Genomic DNA, 26,181 nt, shown 5'->3' with positions numbered 1-26,181 from the left:
TAATATTAATGGCAGCATTTTCTGCCGAGGGAAGGGAGCTCCATGCCAGAGAGATTTGAATCAAGGTGTTAATACTGAAGGCAAACACCTTCCCTGCTGTTTCACCAGGTTTAAAAAGGTGATCAAGACTTATTAGGATTAAGGGCTCATTTCAGCTGAATTGATCAGGTGGCATTTAGGTGTAATTGAAGCTAAAAATACAGGGAAAGGGATAAGCAGATTTAATTTCTATATAAAGTTGTCTCCTCCTCTCCCTCTCTCTCAGTGTTGCTTCCCCTGAGCAACATTGCCTGGCTTTGGTGCTTTGGGGGGTTTCTGTGCCCTGGGAAAGGCTCTTTGGGCTGGACCTGCAGTGAAGATCAAGCCCGGGATGCCTTGGTTCTCATCTGAGCTCTGTTTAACCGTGTTCTCTTCCCAGGGCTGATTTCCCTTCCACCATCCCCCTCGTCTCACAGCTGCAATCCCAGATTTCTTGGGAGTACGCACTGAAATGTGTCCAGGCAGGGACAAACGGGAGCTGGAGGACGAGAGGCGAGGGCTGCTCTCCTGCGGACCAACATTGCCATCTCCCGGCGCAGCTCCAGCCCTGCAAACTCCGCAGGGCCGCTCCCGGCGCTCAAGGTCGCCGGCTCTGGGCACTCTGCAGGAAATCCAGGTAAGCAAGACAACTTCCCCAGTCCTCTCCCAGCCTTGGAGTTGAGGGGGTTTTCCCAGGATCGGCCTCAGGACAGGGGTTCTGGAGCCCCACCCCGCCGATCCCGCTGCTCCAGCCCCGGCTCCTCCACCTCGGAGTCGTGTTAATTCTCATTTTCTCGAGCTTCACTAATAATTTCCCATGTGGCACCATATCAAATGCTTTATTGAACTCCAGATAGATTAGATCTACCAAATTTCCCTTGTCTGGGAAACCAATTATCTTATCAAAGGAAGATGTCAGCACAGTCTGGCACAAACTGCCTTTGGTAAACCCGTGTTGCACTTTATCTCATTTTTCTCAGTGCCTTTAATTAATGTTTCCTTCAGAGTTTGTCCTGCAATCTCGTGTCTGACTAGAAAGGGGTTAAAACATCCAGAGCTGGCTCACTCATGTTTTTCATTTTCCTTATCTTCCCTCAGTTTCCCTCTGATCCAGCGGCTCAGAGGGGCTCAAGCAGTGCCATCTGACCCACAAAACTCATCAGAAATCTCTGCCCTCTCCTCTGCAAACCACGTGGTGCTTCTCCCTGGATGGGATGGAGATCCCCCAATCCCTCAAGATTCCTCCAGGTCCCCTCCAGGGTTTTCACTGCACATGTGGCTGCCTTCATTCCCCACCTCTTCTTCCAAGTTCCTCTCTGCCTTCCCTCCCCAACCCACCTCTATCATCAAACACTAATTACCTGTTTAATTTGGAGGGAATGCTGGGAAGGAAATTCCTGGAAAACCAGGGAATAGCCTGGTCCTGCTTTTGCTGGCTGGCAGTGCCCCTTTCGACCCAAATGTACATATTTCTCTAACTTTCCAAGAGCCTCTAGACTTCCCTCACTGTGAAGATGAACCTTTTTGCCACCCTGGCATTTTTGTCCCTCCCTGTCCTCTCTAATCTGGAGATCACAGAATCCCAGGATGGATTGGGTTGGAAGGGATATTTAAAGCCCATCCAGTGCCACCCCCTGCCATGGGCAGGGACACCTTCCACTAGCCCAGGTTGCTCCAAGCCCTGTCCAACCTGGCCTTGGACACTTCCAGGGCTGGGGCAGCCACAGCTTCTCTGGGAATTCTGTTTCCTCTCAGGGAAGAATTTCTTCCTTCTATCCAGTCTGAATCTGCCCTCTGTCAGTTTGAAGCAATTCCCCCTTGCCTGCCTGCAACAGGACCTATTAAAACTCTGTCCTCATCTTTGTTATAAACCTCCTTTAAATTCTGGAGCCAGAGTGTTGCTCATGGGAAGGTCTTTTCCCATCTCTGATGTCCTGGACACACAGGTCAGAGTTAATGAGGGCGAGTTCTCCATTAATTGAAGCCTCCAAAATGCAATTCTAATTTTTCCCAGCGTGACATGACTGGAATGAAGGTGACATGGAAGTTGTGACAGACCAAGGCTCTGCAACTTGCACAACCATTCCAGGGAGAAATCCTGGATTCTGGAGAGGGGTGTGCTGAGATTGCTCCAGCAGAGCACTTTGTCATCCCACCAGGGCCAGAAGTGTAAGTTTTGACCATCATTTGGGGATGATCCTGTGCAGGGCCAGGAGTTGGACTCCAGGATCCTTGGTGGACCCTTCCAACTTGACATATTCTGTGATTTGTAGTTAAAGTCCCCTCCAGCCCTCAAGGGGTCCTTGCCCTCATAGCCTGGGGAGCTGAAGATGCTCCCAGTGATCCTCTTTGCCATTGTGCATTCCTTAAAAAAGAAAAAAAAATCCTGGAAAACGCCGCCTTCCCGGCAGTCTGCTAGTTTTGTTTTGGCAGATGCTCAACCAAATGTTGTGTTTTTGGCACGGTGGGATCCCATCTTTTTGGATTCCATCCCGTTGGACCGGTGTCAAAACGTGCTGACAGCCGGGCTGGGCCTCTTGGAGAAATCTTGGGTTCTGCTTTCCTGTCTCATGACAGCAGGGCAGCTCTTGGATCGGGTGGGAAGGGGGGTCAGGAGGGAGCCTGGAGAAGGCAGGGAGGGGACAGTGGGGAAGGAGGGTGAAGAGGGACTCTAATTCTGCCCTAAAGCCCTCTGGGATGGCAGGGGAGACCAGGCTGTGCTCCCAGGAAGCTCTGCAGCCCCTTCTGCCTTGATCCCACTTCCCAGGCTGCCAGGGAGCTGGAGGACAGCCATCCATCCCAGCCCACCTGCTCCAACCCAGAGCTCTCCAGATCTAGCTTGAAAGTGCATCATTTATGGCCAGTTGGTTCCTCTCCTGGCTCTTTGTAAAGCCTGGGTTTAGTTCAGTTGGTTCAGTGCTCCTGACAAGGTTTGATCCCAGCTTAAAAGTTGGACTCAATCCTTGTGGGTCCCTTCCAGCTGGGAATATTCTGTGAAAGGAGAGGAGAGGGAGGAAGGAGCAGCAGGGAAGGTGCCCAGGGGCAGGGAAAGCCCCACCCCCAAAGTACACGAGCCAGGGAGGCCCAGAGGGGCACGGGCGCAAAGGGGTGGTGATAAGAGGCTTGGAGCAAACAGCCCTGTCATCCTTCATCCCAGCCTGCAGCAGCACGGCATTCCCCCGGGATTTCTCTCCCTTCCCTTCCTCTGGATGTGGGCTAAAGCAAGCAGGGAATGTGTGTCTCCAAGAAAACAAGGCAAACCTCACCGTTTTCAAAGCACGTGCCCCAAACTCAATTTGCCTGAAAGAAAGAACCCTGATAGTGTTATACACAACCTCATAATGACTTTATTTGTTATGATTGTTGCTGTTGTTCTGGTTAATACCTTTCTCACTTAAAAAAAAAAATAAACACACAAACAACACAGCCCTGTGGCAGCCACTACAGAAGTATCATTTGATTGTGTTTTTCTTGAGGTGGTTCCTGTGCTGGAGGCAGCAAGTGCTTACAATCACTCAGTACATAATAGAGATATTCATTCCAATAATAATAATAATAACAACAACATTTATTATTTTTGAAATATGAGCCTGATGAATTCATGAATATAGAAAGCTCTTGTTGCTGCCTGTCCACCAAATGGTAATAAAATCAAGCCTGAGTTCCTGATAGACTTTTTTCTTTTCTGGAGATTTCTAATGCATTTATTCCAGAGGTGCATCCATCACTGCTCAGCTCCTGGCTCCTGGTCCCACTGTGTGTTTGGAGCACAGGGATCAATGTGAGACAGGTTAACCCGTGCTAATAGTGCTTCATAAAACCCCAGGATAGTTTGGGTTGGAAAGGAACTTAAACATCTATTTCCCACCCCCTGCTATGGGCAGGGACACCTTCCACTAGCCCAGGTTACTCCAATCCCCATCCAGCCTGGCCTTGGACATTTCTAGGGCTGGGGCAGCCACAGCTTCTCTGGGAATTCCGTTCCAGTCCCAGGGAACAATTTCTTCCAAGGCCTCCCAGGGAACAATTTCTTCCTCATCTTTAGTGTTTACAATTATTTAGAATTGTTTGCTGTGTTTAAAAAAGGCCTTTGCTTAGAGGCAAACCAGCCCCAGGTCTGGAGTTTTCCCACTCTCCAGTGTTTCTCTCTTTTAGGGGCTCTGGGGGGTCCAGCAAGGCCGAGGTTGCAGCAGCGGGGAGGACATGGGTGGGTTTGCTCTGCACGTCGCTGATGGTGGGATCCCTGCCTTTCTGTGCTGACACAACTTGGATTTGGCAGCTGAAATACAACCTGCAGGGTGGAAACCTGTACTTTGGTGCTGGTCAGGGAAGCAGAGCTGTTCCTAATGGCAGGAGGAAAGAAGGTGGCTCTGCCAAATGAGGCTCCCGAGGTCTAATGGTGTTTGCTCTCTGATTTAGCAGCACAAAAAGCCTTGGTGCTGTGGAGGCAGATTAAAAACACCCCCAACTAACCCATTTCCCTCTACTCTGTAGCTGGGAGAGAGAACTGGAAGGGTAAAAGTGACAAAATTTCTGTGCTGAGGTCACCACAGTTTAATTGGGAAGTGAGAAGTGTGTGTGCACAGGCAAACAAAACGAAGGAATCCATTCCTCACTTCCCGTGATTGTTTCGGTCTCGACCTTCCTGGAGATGAACTTGTAACCAGGAAGGAACTAGGGAAGCGACCAAGGAAGTGTTCCACGCTATTCCTGTACGTAAACTGAGGTATAAATAAAGCCAACCGGAGAGACTTCTCTCTCTCTCTTTTCTCCCGGCGAGGTTTGGGAACGGTGGGTCCCCGTCTCGGCCTCGCTGATCCGGAGCTGAGGCTGCAGCGACCGCCGTGTGTGCCGCGCGTGAGGGGACAGCGCTGGGCCGGGCCCGGCCGGCCTGCTCTTCTCCAGGGAAGTGGTGAGGTTTTGCCAGTTCTTTGTTTTGTCAGTTCTTTGTTCTGTCGGTTACCGAGTTTCTCGATTGTGCACACGTTGATCAGCATGGCCGAGGCCGAGATGTTGTTTCAGGGAGTCCTTGTATCAACAGAACTGGTCTGCTCTGGCCTCCAGTCGGGAGGTCTGGAGACACACCATCTATAACGCTGCTGATGCCTTTGAGAACACACACAGGTTCACTCTGGAGGAGAAAAGACAACGCAGAAAGAACCGTGCCTTGCAGAATTTACCACCTAAGGAGTCTTTTTGCTGTGCCTTTTGCAACTGGACGTGTCTGTCTTGTATTGGCCTTTTTAGCCACCAATGCACGTGGGTAGAGTCCTTCCCAAATCTTCATTTGTGAAGCCCAGCCATGACTGACATGATGATTGTGCATACCTGTTTTGGTTTTGTCCTTTATTTGTCCCTTTTTCCTTCCCCTCTTTCCCTTCTGGGAGCCATTTGGGGTTCCTGTGTTCATATGTACTTAGCAGCTTAATTGTGTATATGTGAAATACGTAAAATATATATATTTTTTATATAGCTTTTGCTATTCCGTTTTTTTTTTTTCTTCTCTCTCTCCTGGGAGCTTTTTCTCTGTAGTCTGTGAGGTTTGGTGGGAAGCCAACTACAACCAGCTACACTTCCAAGGGGCAGGCAGGTGTTCAGCCATTCCCAGGAAAGCAGGGCTCCATCCTGGGCACAAGTGGCTTGGGAAGGCAAATGCCCTCACTCCAAATATTCCTCCTTTCATCCTTCTTCCCCCAGCTGGGCATGACAAACACAAAATTAACTCTGTGCCAGCCTCAACCAGCACAAAGCTTTATCTTTAAGCACAAAGATATTTCTTTCCAACTGCCTGAGACTTGGCCCAGCTCAGCTCCTTGTGTTCCTTCCTCTGATATTTTTCTCTCCTGTGCATTCCTGGCCGTGCCTTTCCCTGGACGGATATCCCCCTTTCCCCTGAATGGATATCCCCCTTTCCCCCAAATGGATATCCACCTTTCCCCTGAATGGATATCCCCCTTTCCCTGAATGGATATCCCCCTTTCCCTTGGATGGATATCCCCCTTTCCCCTGGATGGATATCCCCCTTTCCCCTGAGTGGATATCCCCCTCTCCCTGAATGGATATCCCCCTTTCCCCTGGATGGATATTCCCCTTTCCTCTGAATGGATATCCCCCTTTCCCCTGGATGGATATCCCCCTTTCCCTGAATGGATATCCCCCTTTCCCCTGAATGGATATCCCTCTTTTCCCGAATGGATATCCCCCTTTCCCCTGAATGGATATCCCCCTTTCCTCAAATGGATATCCCCCTTTCCCCTGGATGGATATCCCCCTTTCCCCTGGGAGATGCAGCTCTGAGTCCCCCTGTTCAGAGCAGGGAGAAGAGCTCCCCTCATTTTTGTCCATATGCATGTAAGTTATGAGTGGTTTATTGTTTTCCAAGCACCAGCTGTTGATTTTTGGCGAAATAACTACGAAAACGTTATTTTAGAGCTTCTCTGAACTTTCTGCTGTATCAACACAATTCACAAAAAGTCTGAAGCTTTGAGTAAATACCCAAAATACAAATGCCAGTAGTTAGGAATAGCAAGGAGGATGGAAAAGCCTGAGAACCCAACCTGAGCAGACACTCCCCCTGTGGCTGTGGGCAGTCTCCCGTGGTGTTCCAGTCTGGAATGTTGCTGGGAGCACGTTGGATGTGCAGCAGCTGGAGGGGTGGAGGGCTGTGGGAGCTCAGTGTGCTGATGGGACTGGGGGTGGGTTTTGCCTCCCCTGCCTGTGTCACCCGGCCCTTGGGATGCAGGAGGTGCAGGCACGGGCTCTGCTCCCAGATTCCCATATTCCTTGGAAAACAGACTCCCCCAGGGGGCAATGCAGAGCAGCAGCAGCACTTTGGCTGCTCCCGGGATTTAGTTTCAGTGGGAGCGGGTGGGAAGCACTCACGGTCCCAGTCCCTGTGACCCGGCAGGGCACGGGGCTGCCGGGGGGGTGGGAGCCTCTTGGTGTCCCCCAACGGACTTTTGGGGATCCAAACCCCCAAGTGAGGCCGTGGCAGTGGCTGCAGGGAAAAGTCTCCTCCTAAATCCAGGGCACGGGTCTCAATAGCCCATGAGGGCAATGGGGGGAGCTGGGACAGGAGGGGGGTGTTTTCACGCTATGGAAGATAAAAGCTGGGCTGGAACTTTTAATAAAACAAATAAAAATAATAAATATCTATAAGAATATAATAAAAATATTTTATGTTAAATAATATAAAATAATATATCGCAATATCAATTGATTATATAAATAAAATATTACAATATTTTATTATTAAAATTATAGCAAATGAAAGGGCCTGGAGCTGGACACTGTCCTGGATGGATGGATGGGCGTGTTGATCCCTGTGGAGCCCCAGCTCTGGAGCTGGGCACTGTCCCTCCCAGGTGGATGGATGCTGATGCCTGTGGAGCCCCAGCTCTGGAGCTGGACAGTGTCCATCCTAGATGGATGAATGGATGGATGTGCTGATCCCTGTGGAGCCCCAGCCCTGGAGCTGGGCACTGTCTCTCCCAGATGGATGGATGGATGGATGTGCTGATCCCTGTGGAGCCCCAGCTCTGGAGCTGGACACTGTCCCAGATGGATGGAGGGATGGATGGATGTGCTGATCCCTGTGGAGCCCCAGCTCTGGAGCTGGACACTGTCCCTCCCAGATGGATGAATTTGATCCCTGAGGTGCCCCAGCTCTGGGCACTATCCTGTGGCTCCTCCCAGCCTGCTGTGAGCGATGGCCCCACAGTGTTTGCCCAAGGAGAGGGTTCCTCATGCCGGGCATGCCGGGACACGTGGGCTCCTCACCTACGTCACTGCCCCAGGGATTTTCATGGAACCAGAGCCCTCCTGGCATCTTGGCCTGGGTTGTTATCTGCTGATTAAGCCCTGGCTATCTCCCCAGCTTCCCGTGGGCAGTGTTTGCTCTGCCTGCTGCGGGACTTTGGCTGCTCTGGGATCCTTTGGCACAGGAAACGCAGGCTCGGTGCCCCCGTGCTGGCCCGGAGCGAAGGGAACGCCCTGCAATGCTCACGGCTCAGTTTTAGGAGCTGGCTGGCTCTGTGCTGCCCTCACAGGCTGCACAGGGGATGAGCTGAGCACCTTCTGGTGGCTTCTAAGCGTTAATGGTGGACAGAGGTGGTTTTCTGAGCGGCAAACGAGTGGGTTTGCCACATTTGCGACACGTGGGGCTGCTGGCACTGATGGGACTTGCCAAAAATCAGGAGGAGAAGGCAAAAAAAAAGAGCAGGAGGGGAGCTGAAAGGCAGCTGATTGCTGTGGGTGACTGGGAGCCAGGGGTTGCATCCCAGCTGGATGCTCTGGTCACTTCACAGCACTGGTCCAGCATGGATCAGTGATACAGGAGGGATGTGCTGGGGAGTTCATGGGATGCTCCAGCTCCACCTCTCCATTACAATTTCTGCTGTCCCAGCACAGGATGCCCACTGGAGCTCATTCCCCTTAGACCCCAGGGCCAGGAAAGCTGTGGGGAATACATCCAATCTGAGGTGGGTCATCCCACCTGGAGGGCACCTGATGGTGCTCCTGTTCCCCCCAAGACATCCCACTGGGGGCAGGCTGTGGGGACAAGCAGAGGCTCTGATGGATCACCAAACCTCCCCAGCTGCCTGATGTCTCCCAGGGTGCTGGGCAGGTACCTGAGTTCAGGGTGTGTGGTGTTATTTGGGATGTGTTTGCATAGGAAGCCCCGTTGTTGCCTCTCTTGGAAGTATTCAGAGCATCAATCCCACTCCAACCAAGTTGTCCTTTACCCCACAGTTGCCTCCATAAGTGTGGATCTGGATACAGAGAAAAAGCTGAATATGCTGCAAACCACCCCCAAAAGGGGCCTTTTCCCAGTGCCACCCCTCTCTGGGAGCCTGGAGGGTGGTGGGACTCACCTCTGGCCGCCCAGGGACCTCGCTCTGCCCACTCCTGGCAGAGCACAGCCCCGCTCCCCGCTCAGCCTTATCTCAGCACAGCACAAATGCAAACAGCAGAGCTGCTTCAGGGCAAGCCATGAGGCTGCTGTGGGCCCTGGCAGGGCAGGGCACAGTGGAGAGGCAGCTCAGCTCCTGGGCTCTCCAGTGCTTGTGGACACCTTCCAGCAGGGTCCAGCCCGGGGTCCTGTCCCCCCGTCCTGCACACTCGTCCTGTTCTGCAGCCACGAGGTGAGTTGGGCTCTGTCTCCAAACCTGGGGGGTTGTAGGATGGGAAAGCAGCAAGAAGCCCCTTGGTTTGTGTCAGAAGGGCTGCACTAATTCATCTGCCATGAATACCATCTATTCTTGCACAGGTTTTCCATCTGCAGGCGCTTTCCAAATGTGCCTGGTGCTAAATCCGGGAGGAAGTTGGCTTTGGAGCACGGGCACGTGCACTGGCTTGGTGGTAGCTGTGATTTCCTTGAGCAGGTTCTGTAAAGAGTGTGGGGTCCAGCAGTGCTGTTTGTGTGGCAATCAGGGACTGCCAGGGGGTTATTCCCAGAAACAGGGAGCCACCCAGCTGGATGGGTGCAGACCCTGTGGTTCTCAGAGGAAAGCTGCAGCACTGGGAATAGCCAAGAGGATGGAGGGCTCTCTTTTGAATCCCAAGGGATGCCCAGGAGCTGTGGGAATGAGGATTCAGTGGCAGAGGAGTTTGCCAGGGGACTCTGAGCCGTGCAGTATTTGCCTGGGGTGCACAAAGTGTAATTTGTAATGCAGGGGACTCGCTTGGGAGAGTCTAAAACTGAAATCAACTCTGAACTCGAGGGCTGGGCAAAGTGGTATTTAAAAAAACCTTCCTTTTGGCAAATGAGCACAAGTCTCAATCCTTGTTCAAGCTGATCCCGAGTCCCTGTGGGGCTGGTTGTACCCCATGGGCCGTGCTGGGTGGAGGATCCCTTTGGTCACAGCAGGGACTCCAGTGTTGGTGGGGCTGGGATGTGCAGGGGGGTAGGGCTGCCAGCACCCCAGCAGGAGGATTTATTGAAAAATCCCCCTGTATTCCCAGCTCCTGTGTCCCAGGAGGAGTTATCACACAGCACTGGTGCACACTGTAGTAATCTCCCTCATAGTCTCATCCTGTACCTGAACGTGGAAATTGCCTCCCCCCCAAAAAAAATCTCTTTCCAAGATGGACCATCGAGCCAGCACAGCATCCACCACATCCTGGAAAGCATCCCACTCATCCCACTCATCCCATTCATCTCATTCATCCCACTCATCCCACTCCTGCCCCTCCTCAGGATGATCTATTTAATGGCCAGGATTTATTCTGAACACTGGGCTCTGCAGTGCCTTTAATGGAGCAGGGAAGGGAACATTTGATAACAGCAGCCTCCGGGTCAAATGTGCTGAGAATTCAAAACTGGCCACAGAGGGGTTCTGGAAAACCATCCAAGCAAAACCATTTCCCGGAATGAGCTGCTGAAGATTCTCCTCCCAAGGCCCAGGGCAGGGATCTGCTGGAGTGGCTCCTTATTCTCCCCCCCCCCCCCCAATTTGCAAATAAAATGCCTCCTGGGCTGGTTTAAGTTTGAAGGACTGTTGGCAGCGTGGATTTGCTGGGATGCTCACAAGGACCTGAGCCCTCGGATCTGTCAGCCAGCAAAGAGGGAATATGGATTCACTAATGGGAATGTCCTGATGGCCCCAGTTCCAATGAGAGCAGAGCTGGGATTTTCTGCTTCAAGAGAGTGGCATTGAGATGGGAAAAGGAACAAAAGGAGGAAGCTCCAGTGCCTGGTCAGTGCTGGAGCAGCAGCAGGGATGGTTTACAAGGGCATAGAGTGACAGGACAAGGAATGGCTTTAAATTGAGAAGAGGTAGGATTAGATGGAATATTAGGAAGAAATTCTTCCCTGTGACAGTGGTGAGGGACTGGAATGGAATTCCCAGAGAAGCTGTGGCTGCCCCTGGATCCCTGGAAGTGTCCAAGGCCAGGTTGGACAGAGCTTGGAGCAACCTGGGCTAGTGGAAGGTGTCCCTGCCCATGGCAGGGGGTGGGATGAGATGAGCTTTAAGGTCCCTTCCAACCCAAACCATCCAGGGATTCAGAGCTGGGTTTAGGGAAAAAAAACCCAGAAGCCTGAAAATCTGGGCCCAGTGAGATGGGTGATGGAACAGCCAGGGAGCAACTTCTTCTTCCTGTTGTCTTTTCCAATGCCAGGAGTAAGTTGGCATCACCTGTCTGAGGCAGAGGCAGGAGGGGAAGGTGGAGGGAAATTTTGTCTTTTGAGCACTGTAGTTTATTTTAGTCTCCTGCTGCTGTGGAGCTGAGCTGGGCTGAGCAGGGTGACACAGCTGAGCATCCCCAGGGCTGTGTTATCCCAGCCTTGGGAACACGGCAGATCCAATCCATGGGTATTTGCTCTCCATTCCCCATCTTCTGCTCAAATTCCATGTGTGCAGGGAGGCCCTGGGTGCTGCCTCTCCCAGCAGAGTGCTGGGACAATGAGAGACAGTGGGGAATACCATAGGGAAAATTATCACAGAATTATATAGAAAGATCAAATGTTTTGGGCTGGAAGGGACATTAAAGCCCATCCCCTTACACACCCTGCCATGGGCAGGGACACCTTCCACTAGCCCAGGTTGCTCCAAGCCCTGTCCAACCTGGTCTTGGACACTTCCAGGGATCCAGGGGCAGCCACAGCTTCTCTGGGAATTCCATTCCCCTCCCTCACCACGCTCACAGGGAACAATTTCTTCCCAATATCCCATCTAACCCTGATCTTTTTTCTTACTACTAACAAAAAAGCAGCATTCCCTCCTCTGCAGCCTGCTTTGTGCAGCAGATTGTACCCAGGGCCACACTGGTGCCTGGTGGCTCCAGCTTTGTCACCCACTTCACCCCTGGCATCTTCTCCCACGCCGTGCTGGGAATCTGGGATGTGATGGGAAACTCAATGGAAAACAACCCAATCTGCTGTGCAGCACGGAAAGGAGCAATGAAGGGAACAGGCACAGCTTTAATATTTCATGTGATGAGATCCAGCCCTGAGAAATGGCTCAGGAGCTGCCACAGCTTGGTGCTTGCAGGGGAATTTCCACGGGGTTTGTTGTGCTCTGGACTTATCTGTATTCTGGTGGGGGACATGGAAATGCAGCTCATTAATTACCTGAACACACAGAGCTCTGTTTACTCCCATTCCCTTTAATCAGTCAGGTTTTGGACACTTCCAGGGGCCTCTTGGACACTGGGTGGTAATTCCAGGTGTGTCCCCTCTGTGGGAGCCTGGCTGCTGATCCCAGGTGGCATTTCAGGAGGGAATGTCCTGTGTCACAGCCTGTCCAATGGTGCAGAGCAGATTCCATGCAGGAACTCCTGGGGCTGTGCAGGCTCCTGTTCTGGTGGCACCAGGAGTGAGGAGCTTGGTCTGGCTGATGTGGGCACGAGATGGGGCTCACCTAAAACCTGTCCCTTCTTTGTCCCTTTAGGTGGCTCCCAAGGCTTCCCTGGGACTGAGGTTCAGGTGAAGCAGAGCTGGTTTTCCCCTGTGCATCAGTGTCTGCCTCCAGAAATCCCTTTGCATGCTCCAGACAGTTTGGGTGTCTTCACCAGGGAGCTGGACTTTAAGGGAGCCTGAACGTCAGCACGAGGGCAGAAAAAGGAGCTGGAGATGTAGATTCCTCAGAACTGTCCTCCAGGTAGGTCCTGATTCCTTGCTTGTGTGGAACCACCCACCTTCTGTCCTTCCAGCTGCCTCTCCCTGGTCCCTCAGCAGACTGATCCCTGCAGGACCCTTCCCATCCTTCAGGGCTCAAGTGGGAGCAGAAGAGCCTGGGTGGGAAAAGGGCTTTGGTGCCTCCATGCTGATGTTTTAGCTTAGGCTGACACCCCCCAAACCCTAATCATGACCTTCTCCCTGCGACTCTCACAGCCCCCTGGCCACCTAATCCCACAGATTCCCTGGGTATCTCCTGCTTCTGGACAAGCACGTGCTGGGATGATGCTGCAGTGCTTGGAAAAAATTCCCTACACCAACCTGCCCCAGGGATAGGCCTGGGGGTCCTTGCCCTGGCATGGACGAGGTGAACCTTCTCACCCTGCTCTCCCTGGGCCCTTCCTCCCTCTCTGCCAACCCAATGAAGATGTGCCACGAGGCACAGCTGCCTGTCCCTCCTCCAAGGCCTTTCCTTATTCCCCTTGCCTAGCTGGGAATGAGGAGATGGGACCCCAAAACTTCAGCCCACCCTGAGAGAGCTGGTCCCCGGGCCTGTCACTGTCCAAAGCCAGGCCCTACCATTTCCCAGTCCTGCTGAGTAAGAACTGGCATCTTCTTGTGCTGTTCCTTGTCTCTCCCCAGCATCCATGCCGGAGGCATGTCCCCAGACGCCCCGGGAAAGCAAGAATGTTGAGGAAAATCCAGATATGCCTCTGCTTCTGCTTTGTCTCGGGCATCTTGTACGAGATCTCTCTGCTGTCCAGCTGCGTCTTCAACTACCTGCCCATGTCCCAGCACTACCTGACACCTGAGCAGGTGCTGAACCTTGGGAAGAGCATCATTTTCCTGGAGACCACGGAGCGCCTGGAGCCGCCCCCGCTGGTGTCCTGCTCCGTGGAATCTGCTGCCAGGATCTACCAGGACAGGGCTGTCATCCTCTTCATGAAGGGGCTCACCAACGAGACGGCCTTGGACCTCAACACCAGCTATGCAGCCTTCTCACTGCTGTCTTCTATGAAGAATGTCTTCATTTTTCCTCTCCAGATGGAAACTGTCTTCCAGGAGACCCCTCTGCTCCAGTGGTACAACCAGGTGAGTGTTGTAACAACGGGAAAATAGGAGAACAACCATAAACAGGGGTGGGAAAAGGCCTGAAGTTGGGTTAGGGAGAACGAGGAACACAGGACTGGCTGTGTGAAATTACTGGGTTTATTTTTTTGGTTGGGAATAGATTCACTTTGGTTGTGTTTTGCCATGTATTCATCAATCTGTTTACTGAACACATCACCGGCTGGGTTCAGCTTTCCCCCTTATCTGGAGAATGAGATTGTTTTTGGCAGAAGAAACACTGATAAAAATAGATTTCATACATGTTTCGAGAAAGCAGCGCTTAATAATCTTCCCCAACAGAAGCTGGTCGAACAAAACGTGCTGCCTGAGCTCTTGCTAATGCTGCCACACACCGACAGAACCTGCAGCAGATACCATGGGGGACAGATTTCAGGTTCTTTAGCAGCAACATGCAAAGCCAAGGTGGGATCTCAGGAGCTCCACCCTGGAAAAAGTTCTGGCAAAGTGCTTGAAAAGCAGCTTTTCTCAAATCTGTCAGGCAGGGCAGGCATATTTCCTCCAAACTCTTTCTTTTCCCGAGAAAAAATGACTCCAAACGCCAACAATGCCAGTGAGGAGCCCGGTTCAAAGAGCTGGGAGTGCTCTGGGAGTGTGTTAAGTGGGTTGTGTCCCATTGGAACAGCAGCAGTGACTCATGGCAGCGTTGGTTTAACTCTGTAGGTCCCATCCAACCGCCTGGGAAAGGCTCCTGCTTCCCTTTGTGTTAACAGAGCTTTGCTCCTTATCTTATTCCAACGAAATCCAGGGGCTGGAGCAGCAAAGGTGGGCAGGGATGTTTGCAGGGGCAGTTTCACACCCGAAGGAGGGCTGAGATCCCTGCTCTGGTCTCCTCAGAGATGAGATCCCTGCTCTGATCTCCTCAGAGATGAGATCCCTGCTCTGATCTCCTCGGAGATGAGATCCCTTCTCTGATCTCCTCAGAGATGAGAACTCTTCTCTGATCTCCTCAGAGATGAGAACCCTTCTCTGATCTCCTCAGAGATGAGATCCCTGCTCTGATCTCCTCAGAGATGAGAACCCTTCTCTGATCTCCTCAGAGATGAGATCCCTTCTCTGATCTCCTCAGAGATGAGATCCCTTCTCTGATCTCCTCGTCGCCGTCTCCCCTTCCCAACCCCGCAGGTGGTCCCGGAGCAGGAGAAGAACTGGGTGCACGTCAGCTCTGATGCCAGCAGGCTGGCACTCATCTGGAAGTACGGAGGCATCTACATGGACACGGACGTGATCTCCATCAGGCCCATCCCCGAGCGCAGCTTCCTGGCGGCGCAGAAGTCGCGATTCTCCAGCAACGGCATCTTCGGCTTCCCCGCCCGCCACCAGTTCGTCTGGGACTGCATGGAGAACTTCGTCCTCAAGTACAACGGCAACATCTGGGGCAACCAGGGCCCCTTCTTGATGACCAGGATGCTCAAGACCCTCTGCAACCTCACGGATTTCGAGGGCACCGAGGACCACAGCTGCCAGAACATCTCCTTCCTCAACCCCCAGCGCTTCTACCCCATCCCGTACCCGGCCTGGGGCAGGTACTACCAGGTGTGGGATGAAAGCCCCAACTTCAACCACTCCTACGCCCTGCACCTCTGGAACTTCATGAACCACAACAGGAAGGCCGTGGTGGCCGGCAGCAACACCCTGGCTGAGCAGCTCTACAAGGCCTATTGCCCCAGCACCTACGAGGACCTGATCCAGAATGCCAAGCACGGGGACTCCACGGGCTCTGAGGAGGATGTGTGACAGGGGCTGAGGAGGAGAGGGGTGATCCTTCCAGCCCTCCCCGTGCTGGGCCCAAAACACAGTCAGCACCGCTGTCCACACCTGGCTTTGCAGGGGAAAGGAAGAACTTTCCATAACCACCATCCCCATTCCCTTGGGATGCTGAGGGTGGTGGTGGGTATCCATGGGACATTGCCTCCAGGGACACTAAGGACACCTTTGCCTCAGTTCTGCTTCCTCAGAGGTGCTCATGAACCAAACCTTCCTGAATCAAAGGGCCTTTGAGCCTCCTAGTGAGCTTCTCCAAGGGAAAAGTTCCTACAGAGATGCATGGCCTCCTGGGAGGAATTTTATCTCCACACTGTTGGCAGCTCCCACCTCAGAAAAGCTGGAAACACAGCAGGCTTTGGACTGGGCTGAGGCCTCTGAGGCAAATGAGGGTGGCTGACAGAAATTTCTGCTGAAGAGAAGCCCAACCCACCACCTTGTCACTGTGTTGTTCTCACATGAACTTTACCCCCTACGTTTTTGAGAGGGACATTTCTAGTGCAAGTGAAAATAAAAGGGTTAAGAAACCACCACTCCTCTGAGCTTGCTTCTCCCTGGAAAGTGAGTCACATTTTCCAAATGTCTGCACTCCTGCACTTTTACTTTGGCTTTTGCCACGGAAGGGCTGTGCTGCCCCATCCTCCCGGGTCACTTCTGGCTGTAGAGCCACACATGCTTGGAAAGGAGATGCTGAGGCGCCAAGGAAGGATGGGGATGGTCCTCCAGGGTTCCCCAAATCCCTTTGAAACAAATGGAGTTCAACTGACATGACATGAGGTGGCCACCCATGTCCAGCTGTGCAAAAATCCCCACTGAATCCCACCAGGGCACCTGGAGACCTTCTCTACCACAGAGCAAAGCATCCCCTGGCAGTTCCTTCCCTTCCCAGGGTGGTGCCAATCCAGCCCATTCCTTAAAAAGAAGCCCAGCTTGCGAATCTCTCCCGAGTCTGTCTGAGCAGCTGTTTTTAGCTCGGGAGCAGAAAGGCGGGGGTGGATCAGTCGCCCTCATCCAATGTTTGCCATCTGCACAATGTTATCTCTTGTAAACACGGCAGCTAATGAGCCTCTGCAGCCAGGAATGCGGGATTGATGGGGATTTATCGGGAGAAGGGAGCCCTCTGCACACAGGCCTTCTGTGCTGGGCTCGGGGCACGGGGCTCCAGGCTCCCTCCAGCCCCGTGTTCCCCCAAAACCAGCCCAGCTGCACCAGGAAGGGCAGGGGGGGCCAAGCTGAGAGCTGAGGGTGGGGAAGGGCCTTGATTTGGAGCCGTGGGAGGACACTGAGGGCACTTGGTGTGTTCAGCTGGAGCAGAAAAGGCTGAGGGGAGACCTCAGTGCAGTTCCAACTGCCTGGGCAGGGGCAGAGGAGGGGCAGGGACTGAGCTCTGCTCTGGGGGGACCAGGGACAGCAGCCAGGGAATGGCTGGAGCTGTGTCAGGGCAGGGTCAAGTTGGATCTCAGGGAAAGGTTCTTCCCCCAGAGGCTCCCCAGGGCAGTGGGCACAGCCCCAAGGCTGCCAGAGCTCCAGGAGGGTTTGGCTGATCCTCTGGGGCACAGGGGGGGACTCTTGGGGATGTTCCTGTGCAGGGCTGAGGGTTGGACTGGATGGTCCTGGTGGGTCCCTTTCAGCTCAGCAGATTTTGTCATTCCATGATTCTGTGGTTGGAGCAACAACATGGCATGGGGGGATATTTTTCCATTCCCTTTCCTGGGATGAAGCTCTCGTGGCTCAGCCCTGGGGCCACGAGTTTCCTGCTCTGGTTCCATCCCCACTGGTTCAGCTTTGCCCCACACTCCACCCCAGCTGGATGTTCCTGCCTGTGGCAGCAGGATCTGCTTTTCCTCCAGGACTTTGACTTTCCAGTGCTGGGGGAATGCAGGGGAGGGTTACAGCCCAGAGAGTCCCTCACAGCTCCAGGCAGCCCCTGGCTGGTCCCTCCTGCCTCTCACCCCCCACACTCATCTCTCTGCTTCCATCCTCATCCCTCCTCTCCAGTTTATAGCTCAGGCTCTGGAAACAAGTGAGTATTTGCCTCTTGTGCTCCATGACTCGACTGTCCAGACTCCCCTGTGTCTGTGAGGGGAGGGACAGGGCTGGTGGACAGGCAGAGACTTCCCTGCTCAACATGAGCTCAGGGGAGAAACATTTCCAAGGCTCTGCTGTGGCTCCTCTACAGAGGAGTACAAGCCCACCTCTGACAGGAGAGGAGAAATCCCACCAGGGCTTGGAGCCCCTGGGAGAGCTGTGCCAGGGGGCTGGGGTGGGGTGTGGGGTGAACTGTGGGCAGGAATTAATCACATTACAGGAGGAAGCTGCTGCTCTGCAGAGGGGGCTGTTCTGCTGAGAGCAACCACTTCCCTGCTCTGGGACTGGTGGGATCCTTCCCCCTGTTTTGGACATGGGAGTCCCAGCAGCCCCTGCCAGTCCTCCCTGCACTGGTCCCAGCACCACCCTGACTCCAGCCAGGGAGGAGCCCCCCGGGTGGGAAGCAGAGACTGCTGAAGGCTCTGCAGGGAACCCCAAATCTCCTGGAGCAGTTTTGCCCCGTCCTGGAGGACGTGCTGGAGGAAAAGCCAGAGAAGGAGGCCAAGAGGGTGAGTGTGTCCTTCAGTGCCAGCCCTGAGCTGGTGCAGGGCCACAGAAACTCTTCTGAAATGATTATTTTTATTTTTATTCTGGGGGGGGAGGAGCAACCAAAACATCAAAAATACACCCACGTGGAGCAACCCCCCTCTGAGAGGAAAATGGGATGGCAGAGGCGGAATTACACAGGGATAAACCCCCTGCTCCCACCTCTGAGCCTGGTTATTCGTGTCTCTCCAGCAAATCTTCCTCCCAGGCAGCCTTTCCTGTGCTAAATTACCCTTCCTCGAGGGCAGAAGGGTGTTGGAGGGCACAGCAGCCCCTGTCCCAGGGCTTTCAAGGGGACTTTCGCTGTCCAAACCCTTTTTCGTGCCGAGCCTATGGAGCGGTGCCTCCTGCCAGCATTCCCGAGCTCCCGGCGATGCAACACCCCCCCCTAGCACCCGGCAGAGCTGCTGCAGGGGCCGGGCAGGGAGCACGGGGGGGTCCATCCATCCATCCCTGCCCCAGAGCCAGGCAGAGGTCCCGGTTCGGGTCCCAAAGCACGAAGGAAAAGCGGTGACTCCAGGATTTTTTACATTGTTCCCTGGAGATGATTTTAAGGAGCATTCCTGGGGGTTTTTTTCCATGTAGGCTGGAGCACTGGCACAGCCCCTCCTGCCTTGGCACGTCCTTTGGGAACACTGAGGGGGTGTGGAAGGCAGCAGAGGTGCCCAAAGCCGGTCCTACAGACACAGACCCCACCTGACCCTTCACTTCCCATATTTTACATCCCTACAAGCCCGGGACATTCATGGTCCCAAAACCTCCCAAGAGAAAATGCTGCCCAGAGCCTGGAGCCTAAAAAATGCCCCAAAATTGCAGAGATTTGTCTTCAGTCATTTCCCAAAGCAACTGGGGGCTCTTTGCCTGGGAGCTGTGCTGGGAATAGGGTGGGTATCAGGGCTGGTGGGAACTTTGGGGTTTGGGCAGGGCTTGGAGCTTGAGGGATGCTCCTGAGATTGGGGTGATGGTGCTGAGGGGTTGTCTCCTGTCCTGAGGGAGGACAAGGTCAGGCTCCTTGGCCACCCTCTGCTCCAGGTTGTGCAGGGAATCCCCACTGGGACCTGCAGGAGACTCCAGGCTCTGGTCAGGCTCAGGAACAGGAGGCTGAGGAATTCCCTGCTCCCTCCTCCTGAGGATGAGCTGGTCCCCGTGCTGGGGGCAGTCAGGCCATACAAGAGGCCCAGCAGAGCTTTGCCTGGACAGCTCTCCACTATCCCACTGAGGTGACCTCCTGTCCCCTCACACCCTGAGCGTGGGCACCTCTGGCCACCCACTGATGGCCATGGGATGCTGTGCCCTGCCCCGGGGGGCAATGCCCCAGAAATGCCCCCCAAATACCCCAGAAAAGGGGATTTGTGGTGATGCAGGTCCCTGCAGTTGCTCTCTGCATATTGACCCCATGTGGGGTCAGGAAAACCCCCAACTGACCCCAAAAAACCCCAGCAGGGTGAAATACAGCTTTGGCAGTGCTTGCAGATCCCCCAGACCCAGCCCCAAGGAGGAGCCCGTGCTCTCCACAGCCATTCCAGGGAATTCCATGGATTCTGGGGCACATCTGGACTCGCTGGAGGAAACAGCTGGTTCAGGTACCACCTTGTTCTTGTAGGGTGGGTCAGTGAGGTGGTGGGCACGGCCCTGGGGATGCCTTAAAATCTATAAATGTCTTAGTTTAACAAACTTACAGTTTAGAAATTAGGAAACTTCAGGTGGAAATGTGGCAAAGGAAAAGAACAGCTTTGACTGTATAGATTTTAGTGCAGCACTTTTAGTCCATCACCTTTGGACAAGGCTTCTGAAAGTGCTGGTGAACATTTCTTGTCAAGAATTCCAAGGGACAAAGATTAGGGGATTCCAAGGGACATTTCATCCCTAGAAAATACAGAATGTAAAAAATACTCAGAATAAAGACCTAAAAGGCACATGACTGGATAGAACCAAGTCAAAACTGCTGAGAAGTAGTTCCATTCTGAAGTTCAGCCCCTTGAAGCTGTTCCAAGGAGGGCAGAGGAGATGATGAAGAGGAGGATGGGGATGAAGGGGTGGTGGTTTTGGGACCACTGACCCAAACTGGGGAGGTGTGGTGAGGGTGGGGTTGGGGGCTGGGTGTAACCACGAGCACATGTCCAGGTGTTATAATTAAATGGAACTCTAAAAATTGTGAAGGCCCATGTACACCTTTGTGCATTTAAGGCCCCTTAGTTAAAGAGCTGCTTTCTGCCTTTCTGTGCTCAAAATTGGCTGGTTTTAGGCAACACTGGTGAGCATCAGCAGTGTCCCTGTGTCACCCCCCTCCTGGGGCTGCAGTGGGACAAGTCCTTCCTTGCTGTGCCCACTGGTGGCTTTATCCACGGGCACCCTGAGTGCCCAACCCTGCCAGGGGACCTGCCCAGGGCACAACAAACCCCCCCTGAGCAGGGGGAAACCAGAGGAGACCACAGGTGGGTGTCTTGTCCCCCTGTGCCACCCCCATGCCCTGGGACTGCCACTGAACCTGCTTTTCCTTGCAGGAACAGCCACATCCATGGTGGGAGAACACCTGGATCAGGGGCACAGGGACCACCCAGGGGGTGAAACCCTTCCCAGCTGTGAGCTTGGCATCGCCCAAAGCATCCAGCCCACCAGGGATCCTGTGCCAAAGGGCCGCAGGGAGGGGTTTTGACATGATTTCCATTAAAATAATAAAAAAACCCAGTCGTGCAGGGCCTTCTGCTCAGCTCCTGCCCGTCAGCAGGGGCACAGTTTGGGCACAGGGAGATCCAACCTGCAGCCCTTGGCCCCTCATCCAGCTGCAGACACCTGCCCTTTCCCTAAAGTTTGGCCGTTCACCCTCTTTTTGGGGGGAAAAAAAAATCAGTATTCATGCCATTGGGAACAAAGCAGTGAGTCTGTTCACCAGAGAATCGACTGGAGAAAAGGTCTCTGGAACAAATCTAGAGATAATTGGAGTGATGCAATGACAAAATGATTGAATTACTAAAGCAGGACTTAAACATAACCTCAATTTATGGGGAGAGCTGATGTAATTAAAGTGGTGGCAGTGTCAGAATCAAATTGCTTTTTTTTAAATTATTTTTTTTTTTAGCAGGAGAAAAAAAATTAACAAAGATTTCACCCAAGGAAGGTCTGGCACAAATACTGAGAAGATTTTTTTTTTCCTTTTTTTTTTAATTCCTTTTTCCCCCCCTTATTTTTTCCTTATTTCCCTGTTATTATTTTACATCTTATTTCCTTATTATTATTTTATACCTTATTTCCTTATTATTATTTTATGCCTTATTTCCTTATTATTATTTTATGCCTTATTTTGTTATTATTATTTTATTCCTTGTTTCCTTATTTTCAACGAAAAGGAAATTCCAGGCCTTCACCTGGCCAAATGAAAATAAAATTGAAGCAGGAGGATTTGGGGAGAGCTTGGAAATAGAGAAAGGGTCCTCTGTGAGGTGCCCTGGGGATCTCCTCCCTGGAGGACCCGGCTGAGAGCCCGAGGATGCTCCGGAAATCCGGGGAGGGGACACGTGGAGGGGACAAGGAGGTGACAATGCTCTGCCAGCAGCCACTGGATGGTGCCACAAGCCCAGGAACGGGCAGCAGCTGCTCCTTTCCTGCTTGAACTGGGGGAAATTCCAACCCAAAGATGACTTTTTGCAGTGTGAACGTGACCACACCACCCTGACCCGGCTGCTCAGTGAAAATCAAGTTCATTTTCCCAATTCTCTCTCTCTTTCCTACATTTCTAGCAATGCATTTATGAGCTTGTTCCCTTTAAAATTAGGACATTTTGGGCAATGTAACAGGAAAACTGGCACTTCTCCCTTTTCCCCCTTCTCTTTTCTGACCCACTCCTGGATCAGACTTCTACCCATCCCTATTTCTGACATTTCCAGGTGGGTTTGAATATTAGGAAGCAGGATTAACTTAATTTTCTCTGAACCAGGAAAACACCCTCCACAAAACTGTCCACAAAGATGCTGAAAACGCCTTTTCACCTGTAAAAAATTCCAGGTGCAGGGAGCAAAAAGCATCTGCTGTTGGGAGAGGGGTGACAGGAAACCCGGGCTGAGCATTGGTGCTGTCACCATCCAAAAGTAGCAGGAAAATGAACTTCTTCCCGAAAGAAATCAGGCAGGAAAAGGGCAGGAAGCAGGAGCTGTTCTGCCTGGACAACGTGGCAAAGTGGGTGCCAAGGTAGGTGCCCTGCCCAGGGCATATTCACCTGCCAGCAAGGGCAAGAGTCATTTTTAAATTGGTTTTCCCAGCAGTTTTCATGCCTGAGGTGGTTCAGAGCTTCTCCCTCTCCACACCAAGTCCAGGATGTCCTGGAAAAGTGGGGGAAAACTTCCCCTGGGTTTGGGTATGGAAGGGAGGGAGTTCCAGGCTGGGGTAGGAGACACAGGGCAGGCAGAGGGGGATGTTTAACACCCAGAGGCTCTTCCTCGAAGTCATAAAATCCCAGGATGGGTTGGGTTGGAAGAACCTTAAATGTCCTCCTGTTCCCACCCCCTTCCACTCTCCCAGGTTGCTCCAAACCCCTCCAGCCTGGCCCAAAACAATCCCTGAAGGTTTTGAGCCGCTGGATGCTGCAGCCCTCCCATCCTGGGAGGTTTGGAGGAGCAGGGCCTGTCCAATATCCCTGTTTTCCCCATTTTCCCTGTCCTTCAGTCCAGCAGCCCAGTCCTCCCCCCTGTGCCCTGCCTAGGTGTGGAACTCCAACCCTTCCAGCCTCAAACCTCTCTCCTTAAATTCCCCCAGGTTTTCATTTCCTCCTGGTGTTTTAGCCTCGTCCCCAGCTCAGCTCAGCACAGAGGGTGCTCCAGGGTCTCCACCAACTCTGACACCTCATTTCTCCTGCCAGAAGTGACTCCTTTGGCTTTATCTTCCCTGGGAGTCTCTGGAAATAGTAAAACAAGTCCAGAAGGAGCCAATTTAATGAAGGAGAAATCACCCAGATCAGTGATTTTCTGGGGGGGAAAAAAGGGAACCTTTGCACTGCCATGCCAAATTGAAGGGTTGGTTTTCCTGTCCCAGCTGATTCCTGAAAAATCAGCTTCCAGGTGCTGTAACAGAGCCAGAGATTTGGGACATCCCTGGAGCATGACCCTCTTCCCATGGGACAAAACAGCACAGCTACACTAAAATCACTGCTCAGGCCCTTGTGGAGAGTTTAATGCCACTGGAGTCTCGAGCTCTTCAAAATAATATCTTTTGTATTTTGTTTTTCTCAATGACTTTTTCTTCCTGGGGCTCCAGTTCCTGGCAATACTTTTATAAATTGTGAATATAGTAAATATTCAACCCACAGCACTAACAAGCTCTGAATGCAGCACAACTCTCCCAAATAATACCAAGCTGGAAAAAAAAAAAAAAAAAAAAGGAAAAGAAAAACCCTATCAAATGTATTCAGCTGGAATATCTCACCCAGAGAGCTATTCTCCCAGAATATTTGGGGCAAGCACAGTGTCATAAATCTTAGTGCTATTAATCCATGGACTCATCCATCTCTGTTCAGCTCCATAAAAGCAATAACCTTGTCACTGTAGGAAGGAAGATTGGGCTTTTAATTGCATATAGATTTCAGGAGAGTTCTTATCTCTTAGTCCAATTTGTAGCTTCAGATAGGTGTCTTTGCTTCCCTTGCTCCAAATCCATGCAAATCTGCTCTCACACCCTTAGAAATGGTGCAGGAGCTCAGCAAGAACCCACAGAGAGCTGTGCTGGCAGAAAATGCAGCCAGGCTTTGCAGCCTTGGCTTTGGTGGACAAGCCTGTGTTTAATCAGCTCCTCTAAGATGTGTTTGTCAGAGGGTGATCAAATTTATGGAGACAAAACCACATCAGTCACTGGTCAGGATTGCCCTGACTTGGTTCTACAGGTGCTACCAAAACCGTCCTTTGGCCTGAAGTTTGTTCTCAGTGAAGGTAAAACAGCAGGTGGGAGGGGGTTGTGTTCCCTCCCTCCCCAGGGACAGCAGCAGGAGGCAAGGCTGGGTTTGCTCACAGGGCAGGAGATGTGCAGCCTCTGGCTTCTGTGTCAGTTCTTCAGCCAGAAGAACTCCAGAGGCTCAGAGCTCCTGGGTGCTGTCCCATCAGCCAAACCAGTGAGCCCAGTTCAGCCCAGCCAGTGCTGGACTGCTCCTCCCAGCCTGCAGCCACCAGGCTCCTTCCAGAGCTGCTCCTTCCAGCAGCTCCTGCTCCTCTGGGCATGGATTGCAGAGCCCAATTCACACCTTTTGGGGTGGCAGGTGCCCCTGCAGTACCCAGTGTGGGGGGCAGATGTGTTTGGGGTGAGGGGCAGCCCATGGGCCGAGTGTCCCCTTCCCTTTGCACCACAGGTCAGGGACTTGGCACAGGCACAGGAGGGTTTGTCCTTTGCTTGTGGACACTGGGACAGAACAGCCCTGGGACATGATGAGCTGCCACCAAGGCATTGGGGCATCCTGGGAGTGCTTCTGGATCTCCCTTTGTTTGCCAAGACCAAGAAATAATTAGGGTATTCTCGGGGTTTTTTCAGCCTGCAGAGGAAAGCCTGGAAATGGGAACTTTGTCCTCAGTAAAGACCCAGAGATTTCCCCTTGGGCTATTTAGGTCCATGTCCCAAGACAGGGAATCACATAATCCTGGAATGCTTTGGGTTGGAAGGGACCTTAAAGCCCATCCAGTCCCACCTCCTCCATGGGCAGGGACACGTCCCACTAGCCCAGGTTGCTCCAAGCCCCGTCCAACCTGGCCTTGGACACTTCCAGGGATCCAGGGGCAGCCACAGCTTCTCTGGGCAAGAATTTCTTCCCAATATCCCACCTAACCCTGCTCTGGCAGTGGGAAGCCATTCCCCTTGTCCTGTCACTCCAGGCCCTTGGAAATAGTCTTTTCTCAGTCTTTCCTGTAGCTCCTTCAGCCACTGCAAGGCCACAATCAGATCACCCCAAAGCTTCTCCTCTCCAGGCTGAACAATCCCAACTCTCCAGCCTTTCCTCCCAGCAGAGCTGCTCCAGCCCTCTGATCCCCTTGGTGCTTCCTCTGGACTCACTCCAACAAGTCAGAGCCCAAGCCCCAAGTTCTCCCTGGGCAGGAGGAGCAGCTCCAGGGCTGGGGGTGCAGCTTCTCCTAAAGCAGGATCCTCACAGTCCCCGAGGCACCACAGGAGATAAAGTCCCTTCCAGCCACAGCCATGGGACAGTGTCACAGCAGGACTGGTCACACCATGGACACAGGAGCAGTGTCCCAGCAGTGTCACAGCAGGAGTGGACACACCACAGATGGGCTCAGTGAGAAAGGATTCTCCCCTTTGGAATGTTTTTTTTTTTTTTTCCAGTGACATTCCCTGCATTGAAATATTCCATCCTGCGAGTTTTGGGCCGAGGGAAATGAAAAGTGATGGCTGGAAGATTAGGAACCTTCCAAGGGCAGGAATTCCTGGATCCAGGTCTACCTCAGCTCCTGCCCACACTCTTGTCATCTACACCCATCCAAGTGTAGCCCAGGGAGAACCAGCTCAGGGAATTTGTTGGAGAATTTGTGCTGCATAAAAATAAAATGTAACTCTCCAAGCTGCTTCCTTGGGATGCTTTTAGTTCTAACACAGCCCTCAACCTGCATTTCAGTTTTTCCTGGGGGTTTTCCCTTCGTTTCCATCCCCCTGTGTACCTTCAGCTTGTCACCACTTGTGTGTTTCCTATCTAAATTAAACATTCCCGTGCTTTTCAGCCCCTTTCCAGTGGAGCTGAGAACATACCAGCAATTTTTTTCCCCCTCCTAAGAACAATGAAGTATTTAGAAGTGTTTAATCTCTGCCTTGAAACTGAGCTCTGCTCCTCAGAGAGCTCCCAGCAAAGGAGCTCTGACTTCAGCACCTCACTGACTTGGGGTCCCCTGATGCTTCTCCACCTGATTTTCTGGGATTTTGTCTCAGCATGTGACTAACAGGAAAAAAACACACCTTAATCTTTTATTTTTATCCTCAATTCCTTGTATTTGTCCATCCTCCTCCCAAGAACCCGCAGGACCCAAAGCTGAGGGGAGTTT

General features: G+C 52.5%; 1 protein-coding gene across 1 annotated transcript; it reads left to right on the top strand.

Annotated features, from left to right (window-relative positions):
* The first annotated feature begins 4,795 nt into the window (after positions 1-4,795).
* A4GNT (alpha-1,4-N-acetylglucosaminyltransferase) lies at positions 4,796-16,192 on the top strand. Its single transcript, XM_051781800.1, has 4 exons — positions 4,796-4,930; positions 12,411-12,620; positions 13,280-13,729; positions 14,891-16,192. Exons 2-4 carry the CDS (start codon positions 12,504-12,506, stop codon positions 15,500-15,502), a joined length of 1,179 nt encoding a protein of 392 aa, XP_051637760.1. The 5' UTR covers positions 4,796-4,930; positions 12,411-12,503; the 3' UTR covers positions 15,503-16,192.
* Positions 16,193-26,181: the final 9,989 nt, after the last annotated feature.

The sequence above is a fragment of the Manacus candei genome, unplaced genomic scaffold (assembly GCF_025592945.1).
Source record: "Manacus candei isolate 608988 ecotype Guabito, Panama unplaced genomic scaffold, ASM2559294v1 h1tg000015l, whole genome shotgun sequence".
NCBI lineage: Eukaryota > Metazoa > Chordata > Aves > Passeriformes > Pipridae > Manacus > Manacus candei.
This window is presented reverse-complemented; position numbering and strand designations above follow the sequence as displayed.

What these genes read in the sequence shown, in the direction of transcription:
- A4GNT (XM_051781800.1), top strand. Translation starts at nt 12,504, where the DNA reads ATGCTCCAGACAGTTTGGGTGTCTTCACCAGGGAGCTGGACTTTAAGG. An exon ending in TCCTCAGAACTGTCCTCCAG is followed by an intron (nt 12,621 to 13,279) that starts GTAGGTCCTGAT and finishes GTCTCTCCCCAG; the next exon opens with CATCCATGCCGGAGGCATGT. An exon ending in TGCTCCAGTGGTACAACCAG is followed by an intron (nt 13,730 to 14,890) that starts GTGAGTGTTGTA and finishes CCAACCCCGCAG; the next exon opens with GTGGTCCCGGAGCAGGAGAA.